Source organism: Phoenix dactylifera, chromosome 18 (assembly GCF_051530095.1).
Source record: "Phoenix dactylifera cultivar Ajwa chromosome 18, Ajwa_hap1_PhDact_Kaust_v1.1, whole genome shotgun sequence".
NCBI lineage: Eukaryota > Viridiplantae > Streptophyta > Magnoliopsida > Arecales > Arecaceae > Phoenix > Phoenix dactylifera.
Window position 1 is genome coordinate 19,990,809 of NC_143207.1, and position 19,034 is coordinate 20,009,842.

General features: G+C 36.8%; 1 protein-coding gene across 5 annotated transcripts; it reads left to right on the forward strand.

The window, feature by feature from the left end:
* Positions 1–1,625: 1,625 nt before the first annotated feature.
* On the forward strand, positions 1,626–17,538 carry LOC103724112 (homeobox-DDT domain protein RLT3). Of its 5 annotated transcripts, none has more exons than XM_008815269.6 (19): positions 1,626–1,949; positions 3,794–3,896; positions 4,036–4,296; positions 4,388–4,618; positions 5,560–5,624; positions 6,140–6,379; positions 6,513–6,575; positions 6,831–7,047; positions 7,128–7,228; positions 8,309–8,395; positions 8,507–8,638; positions 9,485–9,625; positions 10,568–10,690; positions 10,801–11,256; positions 12,615–13,052; positions 13,164–13,784; positions 13,981–14,085; positions 14,211–14,436; positions 16,874–17,538. In XM_008815269.6, exons 2-19 carry the CDS (start codon positions 3,809–3,811, stop codon positions 16,894–16,896), a joined length of 3,618 nt encoding a protein of 1,205 aa, XP_008813491.4. In that variant the 5' UTR covers positions 1,626–1,949; positions 3,794–3,808; the 3' UTR covers positions 16,897–17,538. The 5 variants fall into 5 exon arrangements, with proteins under 5 accessions (XP_008813491.4, XP_088570542.2, XP_038987285.3 ...); XM_088714416.2 differs by having other exon boundaries at positions 1,664–1,949; positions 3,737–3,896; XM_039131357.3 differs by having other exon boundaries at positions 1,664–1,949; positions 3,783–3,896.
* Positions 17,539–19,034: the final 1,496 nt, after the last annotated feature.

The following is a 19,034-nucleotide window of genomic DNA, read 5'->3' on the forward strand; positions in this document are numbered from 1 at the left end:
CGGAATGCGAACAGAGTTGCAAACTGGGTTGCCTCTTACGCAGCGTAGCACTCTAGAGGAGTCTTGTGGCCACACCAGGGCTCTCCCTCGCTCTTGAGCCAGATTGTAGGCCTTGATTTTGTTGGCTACTCTTACATTAGAGTAGGATGAGTAGCCGTTGTACCAAAAAAAAAAAATGATATGCAGCACAAATAGTCCACAAAATATATACATAAATAGCCTACCTATTTAATATAAAGCCCAAAACTGCATGGGTTCCAACCTTAAATGGGTCAATCGATCAGGTGTGGGTTGGCGCGTTGGGTCCTGGTAAGGCATCTCTAACCAAAGTGGATTGAGTTAGCTTCAAGTCAAGCCTTATGAGCCTTGATTTATGAGATCAACCGACTAATTACCACCTCTAATTCAATCCTAAGTCACCTTAAACAACTGTCAGGATTAGCTATCATTTTCTAATGATTAAGTCTTTGCTAAGTAAAGATCATATAACAATTCGAAATCTGGAGAAAAGAAAGGAAAGACATGTGGGTAATGGATGTGGTTTCATTCATCTTCTTCCTGCAATCCCTTCAATAAACTCCGAGCCAAGCTAGAATCCTCTCATCAAGTGGCTTTAAGAATGCACACGCTGCCATTAAAGCTCCTAATCTCTGAAACTTCTATTAGAGATAGTTTTGGAGATGAATTTTTGAAATAAAAACCAACAACTCAAATATGATTTATCTATCCATTGAATCAACGAAGATAAATAGTTTTAACGGTATAATGCCATGTCTTCATTTGATCTATAATCTAGAAGTATCCAAATAAGTTAAAATTATATATATATATTATATTAGTATCTAGATTAAGATCAACGATTTATATATATAAATTCAAATGTATAACATACTTTAGCTCGCTAATTATGCTACAATTCTTTTGTGCTCGATCGATAAAAAAACAAAAAATTTCTAAAATAAATAATTTTTAGTCTTTGGGTATTTTATATACCATGGTTCATGACCAATGGTATCAATTTTCATTTCGAGAAGTGCATTATTAATTTCAATGAAATTGAATCTTAGTGCAACGATAAGATTGCTTCATTACAGTCTGAAGATCATAGGTTCACAATCTCTTCATATTCGGAGGTAAAAGTGTTAACAATTAACCTTCTCTAGACCTATATACATTTGAATATACTTTAGCATAATATATATACACTCTCTCTCTCTCTCTCTCTCTCTTTCTACATATATGAAAGTTAAAAAATGAAATTTGATAAGTACTATTTTTATTTAAAAAACGGTGCAAAAGCCTAATAAGAGCAGTTTTTCCTTGTTGTACGGTGCCTATTAAAATAGAAAAATGGTCAAATAGCGGCGGCATTTGCGAAATCAAACGATCATCTTGAGAAGGCCGAACCCACGCATATCACGAGCCGTCCGGTCTGATCGGGTTTCGGCTAACCCGACTCGACTCGCAGCACTCTTTTTCGACCCATTGAGCGGACGGAAGTCTCCCAAGGGCGACCCATATCGACCGTCCAATCGCCAAGCCCACCTGATCGAACGGCTTTTCCGAATTCAACGAGGAGGGGCCATTCCGTAGTATCCCCACGAACCCCGGGGCATCTGTTTCCCAACGCAGTAGATATTTCGCTGGGTTTAAGCCATTGCCCGTAGGCGAGTGGTAGGGTTTTGGGGTCGGGAAAAGAGGGAGGAGGAGAGAGACAGATAGCGCGAGCGGGTGCGAAGCCCTTTTCATTTCGATGTGGCCTCGTGGGTAATGGATGTGGTTCCCTTCGTCTTTTCCCCGAAATCCCTTCAAGAAACCCTAAACCCAGCTAGAATCCCCTCGGGGAGTGGCTTTAGAAATGCGCACGTTGCCATTGGAGAGCTCCGTGATATTGGGGGAGCTCCGAGACCTCTTGTTTTCAACTTAATCCGGGCAGTGAATTTCTCCAGGTGCATTTCTTTATCTTGATCCTATATGACCACTGCTTTTCTTTTTGATGGTTTTGTTAGTGGGTAGTGCGGGGCTTTAATCCAAGAATTAGGTGGATAAGGAGTTCTTTTGGACGTTGGTTTGCTCGTAGCTCACTCTGCCAGTTCTCTCGATCGGCGATTTGCTGTTTTGCGGATAAATGAATCATCTGTTTTACTAATTTCTTGGCTGTGGCATTTGGCTGCCAGTTTCGTAGAAGGTTGCAAATGATTAATTTCGTGTTGGCGCTCCGGGTACCAGTGGTAAATTTTATTTGGTGGTGGTTTTTAGGACTAGTTGATTGGAATTTGGATAAGATTTTTGTATTATTCTTTGTCCGAGAGCGTTCTTCTAAGTGATCTTAGTTTCCTGATTCCAATTTGCAGAGAGATGTGACTGATACTGTTTAACACCCTTGAACTTTTTTTTTTCTTATTTTATGTCGGCATATTCATGAAAAGCTCCGGAAGTTGTTACTCCGAAGTAGCTCATAGTGTGGACTCAAGTGCTGGTTGGCATGGCATGGCACGATATTTACCATGCCAGTGCCTTACTGGATTGTGGCACTGAGATGTCTCGGCTGCATGCCGATACTTGGAATGATGCCATGCCACTACATGCTAAGCATGCCAAGCCCTAGCATAGAATGGAAGAGCAGACTACAATCATGCCCCTGCCCAGCTCGCAGGAGAATCTTGCTGGGCTATAATTATCGGTGTGCAGGTCTGGTTTTAAGGAGATGGACAAGATAAGTTGCACTGTGATTTCTTTTAATTTGGGGGTTTAATGGAAATATGGGGTTTCAGCGATAAATCTGAGGTTTCGAATATTGGTTTTCTGTTTTACTATCTTTTTGAGTGTGGGATTTGGTTCAGTGTTTCTTTTTTTCCGATACTTCAACAATGAAACTTTGTGCTGAGTTGGATTTATGATTGCATTTTGGATGTTGGCAGTGGTAATAGTTATTTGGTTATGGCTTGTTGACTAGCTGATCTGAAGTTTGATATGATTCTGTATTCTTCCCTGGTCGGATAATGTTCTTTTAAGTTATATTAGTCTTTATTTTCCATTTGAAGTGAGAAATGGTTACTGCTGTATAACGATCTTTCTATTGTTGATGCCATTTCTGTTATTATTGTTTGGTTCTGTGTTTTGATGTGCCATATATCCAGGGAGATAGCCACTATAAAGCTGTTCAAAGTCTTTTTGCTAATTATGGTGTCCAGGTTGGTTGTCTAAATAATTTGTCTGATTGTCATCTGGCGGTCAATTTATTGAGAGGATATTGCTGGTTTATCATGCGATTGACTAGACAAAGAATTTTGTGGAGCATTGGTGCAGAAAGCTGTTAGTCAGATTTATTTGAAAATTTCTTGATGCTGCCCAAGTTCTATAGTGACCTTATGCTGATGATCTGAGATTCTATGAAGGAATTGAATTTATTTATGAATTTGTTTTCCACATTGATTTTGGCTCATGCTTTTTCACTAGCTCTAAAATGTTATTTATGATTTTGTAAAGTTAATTTTTATGGCTGAACTTTGTTTAGAAATCACCTGTTTAATTGCCTTGTTGCTCTTTGAATTTCTTGGGTTCATTTATACACCATTTGTGTGATTAATTTTGCTGTGTAAAATGTACGCTCTTCTTATAGGCTGCAGCATCTGTTGAACAATTTTCAGTTGCTTTTGATTTATACATTATTTTGACCTTATTTGTTTGGAAATAACTTTGTACATGAGATGCAGTATCTGTTTGTTTGGAACAGTTCTCCATATGTCACCATTTCTGTGTTCTAACTTCTGGTGTGGAAGATTTTCTCTAGACTTCTGCTGGGTTGATGGGCAATGATGATAACAATGCAAAGAAAGACAATGGGACAAAGAAGACACAAGCCCAACTTCAATCACTGGAAAAATTGTACTCAGGTATCAATTTGCTAGTTTGAGTGTGCTTTGCTTGTTTCTATTATCTCTTTTCTAAATGACTGCTCATTTATTTAAATATCGACAAGGATCTTATGTCTAATTGCATTCTTATTGTGTGTCCTCTTGCTCTTGAATGCAGATGAGAAATATCCAAAGCAAAAGGCAATGGAAGAGTATGCTATATCCCTTAATTTGACATATAACCAGATCCGTACATGGTTTGTTGAGAGGAGAAGGAAAGAGAAAAAGGAGAATGAAGCTCTGAGTAAATTGAAATCCATTGAATCTGTGGAACCAGAATCAGATCAATCAAATGACAATGTATTTTTTGCTGATGGTAGGCATGTCAGCCAGAAAGACAGACACTCAGCACCAATAATGCATAGGGCAAATATATCAGGTAAGGGAGAAAAAAAAGGGCCACACTTTGTTGATATCTTATGAGCTATGGAATCCAGAATCAACCTTTTTAAAGAAGAAATGCTGCGCAGGACATTCTAGCAACCAGCTTGTGAGACATAAAGACAGTCACAAGATTTCAGGACAACATATGAAGAACTCTGTTGCTGGGAGAATGCATTGTGCAGAAAAGAAACATCTTGTTCGCTTACAAGTTTTATTTTCCCAGGACTATATTTTGAAAAAAGTATTTCGCAAAGATGGTCCTCCCCTTGGAGTAGAGTTTGATCCTCCTCCTGGAAATGCTTTCAGCTATCGTACAGGTATGTCTTTCTCTGCATATTGAGCCCAGAAAATGGATTTGTTAACTGAGTCACTTTTTTTTCCCGTTTTTTCCCTTTATGGAATGATACTGTTAATAGTGGTCCTTTTTCCAAGATGGTGGTAAGTTGAACATGAAGTGACTACATTAAAGGAAGACTTTAAGCACAGCGATCTGTTGTCATCTGCTATAACAGAATTTTTAAAATTTCAATGTCTAAAGGATACTTATCTTTTAGTATGGCATGAAATTGTTTTATAATCCTTGAATTAGTATATATAAACTTGGAAAAGATCTGGATCAGATTTCATCTCTTGATGGTGTCTATTTGTAAGAAATATTAGACTTTTCCAACTTTCGTTTTCTGTTAGGATGTGGTGCGGTAGCATAGCACTTCCTCCCAGGAGGCAGAACCTTGAGTCTTTTATTCTTATCAGGACTAAGATAAAATAAAAAACAAATTATTCTATCATCATATCTTAGTCTTCCATCATCTAGGCATCTAATTTTCACAAACTGACATGTCTAAAATCTATTTCTCATGTTTGATCCCTTGTCTGTGCAATTATTGCCATCAATTTGCTCATTTACTTGTTGTTAAATATTCTATATAATATTGAGGTTTGACTACTTTAACAAAAGAAAACTTATCTGTAAGGTTTATGTCTAGGAGGCACAGATAAAAGTCGATATGCTCTCAATCATTCAATTGTAAGCATCTTTTATGATTTTTATATTTATTTCGGAGAGTGTTTCTGTTGCTTGCTTCTGTAAAGTGTATGTATTGCATCATGTTACTGTATACTTATATGTTAACTAGCAGGATAATTCAGTATAAACTACAAACCATTTAGTCAAGATTTTTTTACTTATTTTTAGTTGTAGTTCCATTTTTGTGTTTCTAACTTTATATGGTTTAATGCTTTTTTTGCATGTGGGCAGGTTCAGAAAAGGGGCAAAACCTTCAGTCTTGTTACAATAGCCAAAGAAGCCTCAAAAAGAGAAAGGTACCTGAACTATTTTCAAATGATTTGATAAGTAGCTCAGTTTCCCTTTCAAAGTTGCAAATTTTAGTCTATACATAATAGATGAGATAAGTTGTAATGTGCGAAACAGATTTTCTTAAAAGCATTCTTGGCTTGTACTTTCTTCTCTTCTTATTAGTTATATTATTTTTTTTGATGACAGTATACTTCCTTTACATTGTATTGTGCAGTCTGTCTTGATAGCAGTTAATTTTGAATATGTTCAATATCATTTTTTTAAGAGTTTTCTTTTAGTTAGATATCTATTATCTAAATTTGTAATTGTGCTCCATGGTTCACATTATCTTGGTGGGTTAAGGCTTGGTTGGTATTATTTTTCATCATCACATCAATGACGAGGAAGGGATGACCACCTTATGATGTTTACCAGATGTCTGTTAAAACCAGAATGTGCTCATCTTTTCTTTCAAGATTTGAAATGTAATCTAACTTGTGGCTTTCTTTTATTTTCTTTCATCAAATATATTCATTTCTAGGTCTTGGAGTTTCCTTTGGTGGACCCCATAACTTCCCATGAAAGAAATGTTCCTGAAAAGAAGTGTGGTCTGGGAAAAGGTTTGATGACAGTATGGCGTGCAACAAATTCAGGAAGTGGAAAGTTTCCAACTGGTATTGATTTTGTGAATGGAAGTGCAGCCTGGATGCTGTTCAAATCTAATGCTTCTTTTAAAAAAGTGATGTGTCAGGTTTCAAAAAGAATGCAGCAAAGGGGACAGGTTCAGTAAATATTTTATTCTTTAACTTTGTCTTTTTTCTCATGCTTTAAGGGATTCATTGTTGTCCTTGTAGATTTAGCCCATTCTAAGACCTTAGGTAGAGAGTTTTCTCTTATAACTTTTTATCATGCAGAGACAAAATACATCATGGAAAAAGATAAAGGAGAAGAGAAAGCTTCCCATAAGGAAAAGAAAGGTACTGTTGCCTTGAATGTTCTCTGTAATACGAATATTAAAGTAATAATGAAAGTCAAGCAGCTGATGGAAATTAGCTGGTGTGCAGCTGAAAGATAGTCTCTAGCCTGTAAATCGGCTAGAGATCATTGAAATTTTTGCATGCAGTCACAATTTTTTTGGTAAAGTAACTTAAAGATGTGTAATCAATATGCAAATCTACATCAAGACAAAATATTATGCATTCTGTTCTTCAATTTTTTTGCACAATACTCAGGTACTATGTGGCAAGAATGTAGATCAGAAGAAACCTCATCCAACAGAATGCAAGCTTTCACTTGACGAACCAAAATCTTTGGAACAATCAAATGCGCTGACAGTATTAGTTGATGATGAGGAGCTGGAACTCAGGGAGTTACAGGCTGGACCAAATCCATTGAGATGTTCTGCCCATCTTGCTTCAAGTGGAAGACATGGGTGTCCGCTTTGCAAAGGTTTCTTTGCTCCCCAGATTCTGTAGGGATCTGTTTATCTTGTCAGACATACCACAATTAATATTCTTTTTTTTTCAAAGACTTGCTGACCAGGTTTCCTCCACAAAGTGTGAAAATGAAGCTGCCATTCTGCATAAGACCTTGGGATTCTTCACCAGAACTCGTTAAAAAACTGTTCAAGGTTAGGAGACTTCTCTTTTCCCTTGTTAATTGCATCTTCTGCCTGGCGCTGAAATTCATATGACTTTCACTATATGCCATGAGGAATTTCTCTGTTAACCGTGCTAGTATAACTGGAAATAAATTTGAGCCATCTTCACTTTTTACCTCAGCTTTTCTAGATATACAACAATTCCAATTGCAGCTCCCCTTCAACATCCCGCTGTAGCTTTTACCACATAATCATTAGTTTCATAGCTATGAAACCTCCTGAATGAGGGCTATTAGTACACATATTAAAACTAGTCAAATAGATACATGTGTATGCTGTCGGTGCAAATATATTTCTCACTGTTAATTTGCTAGATCTCTTGTGACTCATTATCATGTTTGCTTTTTCTTCATTTTAAGGATGATGTTTAATTTCATTCATAATCAGCTATTACCCTCCTGTTCTCGATAATATCAAATTTTTCCTACTAAATAATAAGTTTAGATGATGATTCAGAAAAATGATGCAGTCAGTGTTTAATCTTTTGCTCTGTATAATGAATATTTTCATAATTCTATACTTTTATGTAAGATAACAGAAACATGGTTAGGTATTTTGCTGCCTCTTGTGTCTGCTTCTAGAAATATGTTGGTTACTGAGACCATTCAGTTTAGCTTATGACACTTGGCTATGGATCAACAAGAAGAAAATCTAAAATAGTGAATGGATGTGGATTAGGTGCTTAGGCATGCACCCACCTGGGAACCATAAATAAAAAACTTGCAACAGATATTTGCTCTTCTTTCGGCCCTGCAATCATGATCGGCACAAATAGAACTAATTGCATTGTAACAGCATCCATGAAGAGAATATATTTTATATTTTGGCTCAGTCCTCCCCTTCTCTCTCAGTATATGTTAACCAAGCCTGGCTTGGTATGCTTTCTTCCCCATTACCTTTTCAAGTAGAAGCTTTGAGGTAGACCTTACTTACAACATACTTTGCTGCCAATAGTAGAATGGTGTTGGGATAGATCTTACCTTTGTCCTTGGAAGTTGCCATATTATTTTACCCTCGAAATGTCTTTCTGATGCGTTGTTTCTTAAGCAGGTTTTGCGTTTCTTGTATACTCATTCTGTAACAATTGAAGTATGCCCCTTTACCCTAGATGAGCTTGCTCAGGCATTCCATGACAAGGTAAAAGCCTTTTGAAGGCTAAATCTAAATTAAATATTTTTAAGAACTTACTCTTATGCACCATTTTTGCATATTGATATTGAACTGTTACTTTTCATATATGAATTCCAGGACTCCTTGTTATTAGGAAAAATTCATGTGGCTCTTCTCAAGCTGCTTCTGTTAGATGTGGAGAAGGAGATAACTGCCGGATTCATCCGCCGAGCTTTCAAGGACTGCAAATTTCTGGGGTTTCTGAACTTTGTAAGTTTACGATACTGAGTGAATGCTTCATAATTTCTTCTTGTTATTTCTCATATTGTAAAACCAGCCAGAAGTTTTTTTTTTAATTACTGATTGGCTTTTCCTTTTTCCCTTGGCATGTTATGAATTTGATCTCTTGCAATCCCAAGTTATTAACAAGTGCATGGAAATGTATGTATCACTGTTATTCTTCTTTGTTGCCCATGTCGATGAAACATAAAATTGAGATATATCGTTGTTAGCTGAGCTATGTGTCTGGAGTCTGGACCCATCAATTATTTTTTTGATATTTCTGGACATCCAATTTTTTCATAGTTATTTGGTAGATCAAGCTATAGATTTCTTTGTTTCATGTGTAAGTAATTCAGAAGGAAAATATTGAGGAACTTTCTTGACCTATATCAGGTGAAGGTGTTTCGTTTCTTAGAGATACTTTTTATGAAGGTGAACGTGGCTCAAAGTTAGGTCTAGGTTTTGTATATTTGGGCTAGCATATTTCTTCTTTCTGGTTCTTACTAAAAGAAGCATGAAGAATTTTTGAGTTGTTCCGCATTTAGATGCTGTTTAATCAGAAAATAGGTTGAAATTTGTTGCTTTCACTATATCTCTTATTACACTGTTAGAGTAATACCAATAAATCTTGTGTTATGTGACTTAGATTTTATGATTTTTTGGGCAGTATGCTCTGATGATTGGAAAACATCCAATTTTGAACACTAACTCGGTGCTTTATTCTTCTTCATTATGACTCCTCATTTCATAACTTACCAAACCCTCCATTCTTGTGCTTTTTTCTCTAGTTAAACTCTCATGTACATTTTGGTTTGGAATTTGTTTCTCATGCAGGTAAGAGAACAGGAACTTGATGTGAATTTCTGGAGTAGATCTCTCAATTCTCTTACATGGACTGAAATACTGCGACAAGTGTTGGTTGCGGCAGGTTATGGTTCTAAGCAGAATACAGCAAAGAGACAAATTTTTAGCAAGGTATTAAAAAATGACTCTTTAGCATGATGGGTGGGTATAAGGCAAAGGTTTAAGTGCTGATGCCGGTGGTTGTGCCATGTGCCAGCATTGGCCCACATATCTGTGCCAGCATAGGTGTTGTGCAGTGCCGAAACAAAAAATTTAAAAAGGATTTAATGACTTGTTTTAATCAAGAATACTTTAAAAAATTAATACTGTGCCAACTGTATTATGTGCTGGTACTGTTCCTAACATGATCTATGCTGGTTGGCACAGATCAGCATGGGCTGGCTTTTGAAACCTTTATATGAATTACTATTGTTGTTGTTGTTATTAGTACTTAATATGACCGCATATTTTCTTATTGTTGATTTTTTTTTTTTTTTGTGGGCTGAGGTATCTAATACTATCGCGTTTCTATAGCAGCAGTCTGACAGTGCTGCTTGATTTGTTATGCATGCTTGTCATTCCTTTGTTAGTGTGAGATCTTACAAATGTCAAAGCAAGAGAGTAATTTCCATGTGTCTGCAAGACAAACAAATTGTCATTTGATTAGGTTGTGGAAACAATTCAACATTACCATTGTTAAGTACCTGTTGATTTCTTCATGGATGATTGGTCATGTTCGGCAGGCTACCGAGCTATTTTAAAATTGTTTCCATTGTACAATGTGGGATAGCGCTGTGTAAATCTTAAGTGGGCTTTTAGATTACTTACATTATAATATCTACTTCTGAGCTCCAGATCATATGTTATCATTCAATATATTGTTGTTGTCTACTTGCTGGTCCTTTATAATGTATCTAACCTCTTTATCTTATTTATGTTGTCATTCTTAGTGTTACTATAAATTTTATGCCTCATCAAGTTCAGGTTAAGAAGTGCAGTTTTGTGCTGGGCTAAAATAGTCATGAATTAAAAGAAAATGCCTCATTTTTCATCTCTTATATGTTCATATTGCAGGAGAGGAACCGAATGGCTAAATATGGCCTATGTCCCCGTACACTGAAAGGAGAACTATTTACATTGTTATCTAAGCAAGGAACTGGTGGTTTAAAAGTTTCTGAGCTGGCAAGAGCTTCTCAGGTATAATCAAAAAAAGTCTATGATGCATCCTTGAAAAAATCAAATCTGCGCGATATCTGAGCATGCAAGTTTTTAATGTATTCATATGGCCTTTATTTGTTATTCTTCAGATTGTTGACCTTGACCTCCCCAACACAAAAGAAGATCTAGAACAGTTGATAAGCTCAACTCTTTCCAGTGATATCACATTGTTTGAGAAAATTGGGCCTTCAGCATATCGTCTTCGTGTGGATCCTCATGTTAAAGGAAAAGAAGACCTTCTATCGGATACCGAGGATTCAGGAAGTGTAGATGATGACTCTGTGGATGCTAGCTCCAGCAATGATGATTCTGAGGAGATTAATTCTGCTATACATGAAAGGTGGATCGTTAAGTACAAGGCTCGGCGAAAGAAAACAGGCCAAGAGGTAGCTAAATGCACTGAAATTGATGAAAGTTATTCAGGGGAAGCATGGGTTCTTGGATTGATGGAGGGTGAATACTCAGATTTAAGCATTGAAGAGAAGTTGAATGCTTTGGCAGCTCTTGTTGATCTTGTTGGTGCTGGTTCTATTGTAAGACCTGAGGTAATCAGAAGTTAGCTGACCTATCTAACCTTTCCTATTTTTGTATTTCATGTTTATTATAAAATATTGATTATCTATTTTTCTTTTATCTTCTGTTTTTTTTTACTGAGGATGTTTAGGTTTTTTTCCATATTTATCTTTAAAAAGTGCTTATTTGTTTAGTTACCCCTAAAAAACGAAAACTACATGTATTCCTCCAACAATTTGGAACTTGCATATATGCTCCTCTGAAAATATGCCAAGTTTCACACACTACACACGCACATATAGATATCCTTCCACTTAGTTTGCTTAGTTGCTTATTTACTGCTAAGAAGTAGAAGCTGTCATGAAATTTTTGACATGCTAAGAATCATATATAAATAGGGGAAAAATAGTCAATGGATAATTTAGGTTTATTTTTCACCAAGCTAAACTTATATTGAAAATGATGTAATAAAATGCAACATAATATGCAAATTTTAGACTTGTAAGGGTGTGTATATTCTTCTTTACCTCTGAAGGGTAAATATTCAAGTAGGGATTTTTGAGGGATATATATTTTAACTCTGTAACTATCTCCACTGAATATGTCTGTATATTTCCTCTTTTTTTGAGAATGTTTTGACAAGACCTTTTGTACATTCTGGAGTTGCTATTTTTTTGGCTAAACATATGCCAGCCTTTTGTTTTTTTATCTACAATTTCAACCATTCTACCCTCTCTTTTCTGAACTAATGAATTGCAGCTTACCCCAATTTTCACTCTATATTTGTTTTTTCTCCAATATTTATCTCCTCTCTGTTCATTGTCCCTATTTCCTGTCTAACCTTCATTTATTTACCTTTTATGTTATTGTGCCACCATTTTTTGATGCGCTATGTTATTGAACAAATGCATCATATTTTGTTGTTTCTATTGCATGAATTTTTCCTTCTCAAAATTTCTTCTACTAGCTTAACCCAAACAGTTGGGAAAGGCTAGATAATGATTGTGAACATTTCTTGTATTGATAAAGGAATCTGAACATTAATGCCAATAATTATCAACATTAACTGTATCATGTAACAAGTTGACCCTGTAAAAAGATATTTTAATAATGCCTTTCTTGCTCTATAAAGAGAGTTGTTCCTAGTTGCATTATTCTATTGCTTAAGCCTGAACATCGTCCTTTTAGGCGGCTCATAATTCTTGACCCAACGTGCTCTGTTTTCTTAACCTGGGAAATAAAAGTTAGATTACACCAGATAAAGAGAATTCTGTGATCCGATGAATTTAAGTTGGCAAACCCTTTTGTTTAACAGTCAGAAAAATCTTGGCTCAACTTCCCTAGAACTTGTAAAATTTTTTACAGCCATTATGTTACTCTTTCTATGCAGGAACCAATAAGAGTCATATCAGTCATTCCCAGCACACAATCTCATGGATCAGGTGCAAAAATAAAGAAATCATCGACAAATAATCATCTACTATCCCAAGCATCATGGGAGGGACCTGCCCATAATGTAGAAGAAACACACTCTTTACCAGTTTCTTGTCCAACTGATTTTTCTGCTACCTTCTTAAAGACAACTAAGCAATCCTCTGTCAATGCAAATGAATATCACCCATCGGTCTCCAGAACAAAGAACTCTGAGCCTATGGGAGAACCTGGTCAAGTTGTGCATCCATTACAGTCCATATATTTAGGATCTGATCGTAGGTACAATAGCTATTGGCTTTTTCTTGGCCCTTGTACTGCAGATGATCCAGGCCATCGAAGGGTCTATTTTGAGTCTTCTGAAGATGGTCATTGGGAGGTGATCGATACATCACAGGTTGTTCATAATCTCCTTTACATGTCAATTAAGGAAATCCATTGATTTTCTTATAACTTATTTTCTCTAAGCTAACCTGGAAGAATATTGCTGTCTTTAACTGCAATGTAGGCTCTGCATACACTGCGCTCTGTTTTAGATGGTAGAGGCACACGGGAGGCTCGCCTTTGTGCGTCTTTGGAGAAGAGGGAAACATTTCTCTGTCAAGCAATGGATGAGTATATGACTGATGAAATTAGAATCAGGCAAACCAGAAGATCTGATCCATCTGACTTAGACACGAATAGTGGAGATGGATCTTCACCTATTTCAGATATAGACAATGTTACGATTCCTACAGAATCCACAGAAAATCTATTGGCTGCATCTGGCGCCATAGTTCTTGAAGTGGGGAGGGGTGCTGAAGATAAGAAGCAAAAATGGGAACGTCTGCAGGCATTTGACAAATGGATATGGAGTTCTTTCTATTCCAGTCTTAATGCTGTAAAGTACAGTAAAAGGTCATATATGGAATCTTTAGCACGCTGTGAGAGTTGCCATGATTTGTACTGGAGAGATGAAAAACATTGTAAAATATGTCATGCTACCTTTGAGATAGATTTTGATCTTGAAGAAAGATATGCCATCCACGTTGCAACATGTAGGGAAGTAGAGGACACCAGCGGGTGTCCAAATCATAAGGTTCTGCCTTCCCAGTTGCAAGCACTCAAAGCGGCAATTCATGCAATCGAGGTGAACCTTAACCTGACTTATAGTCTTTATTTACCCCCTTGTTTGTCTCATACAAGTATGAACTTGTTCTGATTTTCAATTGTAGTTTGCAAGGATTCAAAAGAAATTACATGCGATTTTGATTATGGTTGCAGCGTAAGCAGTAATAGCTTAAGTGCTCTAGTTGATGAAATCTCTGTTCGCTGTTTTTCTACAGATGAATATGCCTGATGCAGCATTAGCTAATACATGGACAAGTTCAGCACACAAGCTTTGGGTCAAGCGGCTGCGACGCACATCATCTATGCCAGAGCTTTTGCAGGTTTGGTTTCAAAAAATACGAATTACTGTCATTTTCAATCTTTTATTACTGAAGTTGTAGTTATGTAAGGTTTCTGACATACACTTTCTTTCTTTTGGTTCTTTTCTCGAAAACATCCATGGCAGGTTCTTGTTGATTTTGTTGGTGCCATCAATGAGGAGTGGTTGTATGAATGTGCTTCTTCTTTTGGTTCTAATATGGCTTTAGATGATATCATTGTATATTTCCAGACCATGCCGCAAACAACATCTGCAGTTGCACTTTGGATGGTCAAATTGGATTCTCTGATTGCTCCTTATCTGGAAAGAGTTCAATCTAAAAGAAGATTAACAAGCATGTCGCAGTTACGACGTATGATAACATCCTACTATGATTTAGATTTGTAACCTTTTCTTACAAAATCATCATGATCTTGTGTGATGCTTATTTCGTAGATATGATTTATTGTTTATCATTTTAGATATATCTTTTGATATATGGCTTGCTTTTCACAATCTGGAAATCATTCTATTAGTTGCATGGAAATGTATCACTTTGATTTGCTTTCAATTAGTATTTTTTATCAATTTCTTTAGTGCCTTATTCTTTTGTTGCATCAATTCCTCTTCTGAAGCAGTTGTTGTGGTTAAGTCTTCTATAGTTTTACCATGGATGAGTAACTGCCTTAATGCATTTGTTGCCTATGGCTAATTAACTAGTTTTGTAACTTTTAGTTTATTAACCATTCATAACAATTCTGGAGTCAGTTTTCCCTCCGTGGGGTATTTGCCATAGTATTACTTTAGACCACATCTTTCAACTTTGGGGCTGTTTGGTTGCCTTCATCTGTGCCACAGATGCTGCATCCCAGCTGCAGGGAACAAATTTAGATGTTTGGTTGTCTGCTACGGCATTAGGTGCAGGCAATCTGAAGCCCTTTTGCGGCATCTAGACATGCAACCAAAACTGGTTGTATCCCCAAATTTAGGCTCTTAGTGTGTTTGCAGTGTTTATGCACTAATATGTCTATGCCATGCTTTTGGTTATGATCAGGAGGGAAAGAGAGTGCCAGAGCAGGGGAGAGAGGAAGGCAATGGGAGCGGGAAGGGAGAGGACAAGGGGTCATGGGACCTGATCCCCACCGAGAGTTTTTTTTTTGCGTTATTTGTTTTTTAATCTTACAAGGATCAGCCCGCGACTCTCGTGATTCCTCTCTTCTCTGGCTCCTCCTCTTCCGCTCCATCGCTCTCTTCCCTTACCGATCCTGCCAGATCTGGCGGATTGTTCCCAAGTATGTCTTAAAAGAATCAACAAATACAAGAATTTATGGTCTTTCTGGATGAAGTAGGATGTAAAATTTAAAGAGAAAAAGATGTTATTGCAAATGGAACCATAGAAAATTAGATTAAACTGATCAAATGGGAAGCTAATTGATGAGGTAATTGACCTGCATGCTACATTTCCCTAGTGCTGTTTGATAGGATTAAGATGAGGTGGATATTACTTATGAAATTGTTTATATGGAAGAAAGTTTAGAGGTTAGAGGTTATTAATTTAGTCAGACCAAACCCAATTTGCCGATTGAATTGTTGATGAAATGCGTTGAAGTGTTCAGATACCAATCTTCATTCTGTTAGACATTGATAAAGCGATAGATGAAAGTAGCAGAAATAGCATTAAAACGGGGTGAATAAAGTGGAGAGCATTCTCTTGATGATGTTATGTGATAGTTGAAAATTATAGGAAATAAAGAGAAGTGTATATGATATGAAGCAGACAATGTGTTAAAAATAGAAGAATTGGGCAGTTGAAAGGGCACTTTAGCATAATATGATGAATGGAGTGAATGCCAGTATATTGGAGAGGATTAAAACTGGGGATGGAATTCATGAGGTATGTAGTACTAGTACCAAGAGAGGACATGGCGAATAAAATGTGCTTGAGATGGTGTGCCTTCGCTATTGCAGTGCATCAACCAAAAGTACAGTTTGAGATGGGAGTCGCACATTTGAGTTTGTGACTCATACAGTGATTGAGCTCTTTCTTATTTTATTTTCTTTGTTATTTTGCACTGAGGAAGGATGTCTTGCTGTACTTGGTGCTCTCTGATTAGATATTTATACTACCCATGAAATAACAAATGGAACACCATAACTGTTGAGAACATATTGCAAAGTTATAATAATTCTACTCAACATAATTTTTTTAAGCTTGGCATTGATCCCGCTATATGCTTATACTATGAGTTGCCTAGGAAGATTTTGCAAGGTTATAACTATATGATCAGTATTCAGTAGTTTGTTTTGATTCCAAGCATGAGACACAGAAACTAGTTTAAAGAGCTATATTAATCTTGGGAGTTTCAGAAACTATATTGCAGAAGCTAGTTTGCAGAAACTAGTTTTATTTAATTGTAAGTATGAGATGCCGAAACTAGTTGAAGAACTATATTGATCTTGGGAGTTTCGGAAAATAATTTTCCTTCTGGAGTAGAAATAATTGAACATTTTCATTGGCCTTTGATGTTCTTGAGGTACAATTTCCTATCTAGCAGACATATCTGTGATTGTTCAGTGCCGGAAAAAGATAATGTTTATCATCTCTTTCAATACGCTAATTGTTTACAAAAGTTAGCAACTATCTTTAAGATGATGCATTTCATCGAACATTCTGATATTGTGTATGGGTTTCTCTGTTAGTTGTCCTAATTCCTGGCTGTATACAATCAGCTTATGATGAATATTTTTGCCCCCTAGATGCATTCTTCTCCCTCATCATTTTCTCAACATTCAAAAATTTTGTGCTGCAGGAAGCGGGGCCTGTACGAGATAGTTTGGAATCAATAAAGCTAATTTTTTTGTTAGCATCTGTGTCGAAGTCAAGAGCATTTGGGTACAAGCTAATACGAGGGATGACATTTAAAGGATTGGAAGATGTATGGCCCACATAATCTCTCTTGAACATTTTGGTCGTACTGATGATAAGAGAGATTCTCCATCAGGCTGTTGCTATGGATTTCTCAGTCCTTGAGCAAATGTTTGTAATTCACTTGGCTGCAGTTTCGATCCATATGTCACCTTTGAGGATAAGGTAGTTCAGCTGGATCAGCAACTGTTGAAAGTGAATCAGTTACCAAACATGAACGTCGTGGCCTGACAAGTTTTGCAGTCCTGTATTTTTGAAGTATAGGTTTGTCACAGCAATGAATGTCACAGTCATGTTAATATTCATAATTTCCTCCATATGAATGTCTTACAGTTTTTTTTTTTTGTTTTAAATATCTCTTCTAATGTCAATTCAGCACTTTGACCAAAACGATTCAAAAGTCATGACAGCAATTGCTTGTAATTAGGGGAGCTGTTTAGCAATCTTTTGTTGAAGTAAATAATTCCTGTTTTCATGTTATTAGGAGAAATTCATTGCTATTTGTATGGCATTTCTGATGATTCTGTTATAATAATGGAGTCTTTTTCATTCCTTGGCATCAGGTGGTCTGTTTTATCCAATTATTTCATTGACAGGCTGATTTGGGTCCTGACATAAAATTAGATTATGTGGGACAATAGATGGTGTTTTCTTCGAGAGGTAGATTTTTGCCTTTTATTTGCCATGCTTGTGGCTTGCAAATTGAGGGCATTGGTTGAAAAGTTGCTTTGGAACAAGGTTACCACTCCGATCAGTGATATCCCAGGCTGGGTGCTATACTGTGCTAGCGATTGAGAAGTTTGGTTTTTATACTTGATGGACCACTGCTTGATTGGCGATATCCAATTATGTCACTAAAATTGTATCTGATATCATGATCATCGGCTCATTTGTTTGGTTGAAAAATTTTGTTGTATAATAGGAAAAAAAAATGTTCTTTAACTCTTTGGAGGACGACATAAAATTTGAAGCTAATATGGACACGAGAACATTGTGTTAAACGTCTGTGCACCTATGTTTAATCAATCCTGCCTCTAATAATATTCGAGGTGCAAACTCTATGGAATGCTGCTTGTTTGATTGCCTGCTAAGTATCATTTTGCAAGTTTAAGATGATGTAGGTTGACATGCTGGCGATTATTTTGCAGTACCCGGGACAGGATTTGCATCAAGAGAAGTTGTAGGTGGGGCTTTCAAAGTAATAGGACTTGCCACCAAGATGACCTTGTGTCAAAATGGATCCAAGCGACAGGAAGTTGCTGGGAAAAGTTGATACTGCCCGCCTACCAAGACTCGCAAGAGATCTTGCTACCTCTAGATTCTGGGCACCCATACAACCTTTTTGAGGTGATGCAGGCCTGCAACTTCAATTATAACTGGGGAGAACTAAATATAGAATTCGCAACTCAAAATGATGCATTTCCAGCTGTAAGTGCAACTTCTGTTACAAGGTGATTCAAATTTAAAAGAAGAGAGATGATAGATAGAGAGAGTGATAGGGACTTGGCCTTTGGGAGACAGCTCGCTCACAGCAGGCCTTCATCAATGCTATACCAACTGCGCACACGTCATTCTCCCTCTCTAGTCCTTTCTCAGGAAATTGCTATCCCTCCAAACCCCACCTCCTTATTAGGCCATTCCCATTTTTTTTGTTTTCTTTTGGGAGGTTGGCTCTTTCTCTTTTATCGTTGATATTATCCGGAATAAGAACATAAAGAGACGAGCCATCCGAGTTCCAATTTATCTAGAATAATTATTGATGGCAGCCGCCATTAGGCTTTAGCTGTCCGGAATAGCGGTGATTTGATGTGATAAACCGAGCTTTACGACGTTAATAACCAGCAACTTGCATGGGGATGGTAACTTAGGTCTTAGTATCATCAAATTGCCTAGTTTGACCTAGGTCCGAGGGACGTACAAGATCGCATTGAATCAAAGCCGTCTATTTAAAAAAAAATTCTGAAGTATCAGGCTCGTCACTAGCTCTGCTAATCATATCCAATTATATTTTGGTTTGTGGTTATCATAGCCATTGAATAATCTAA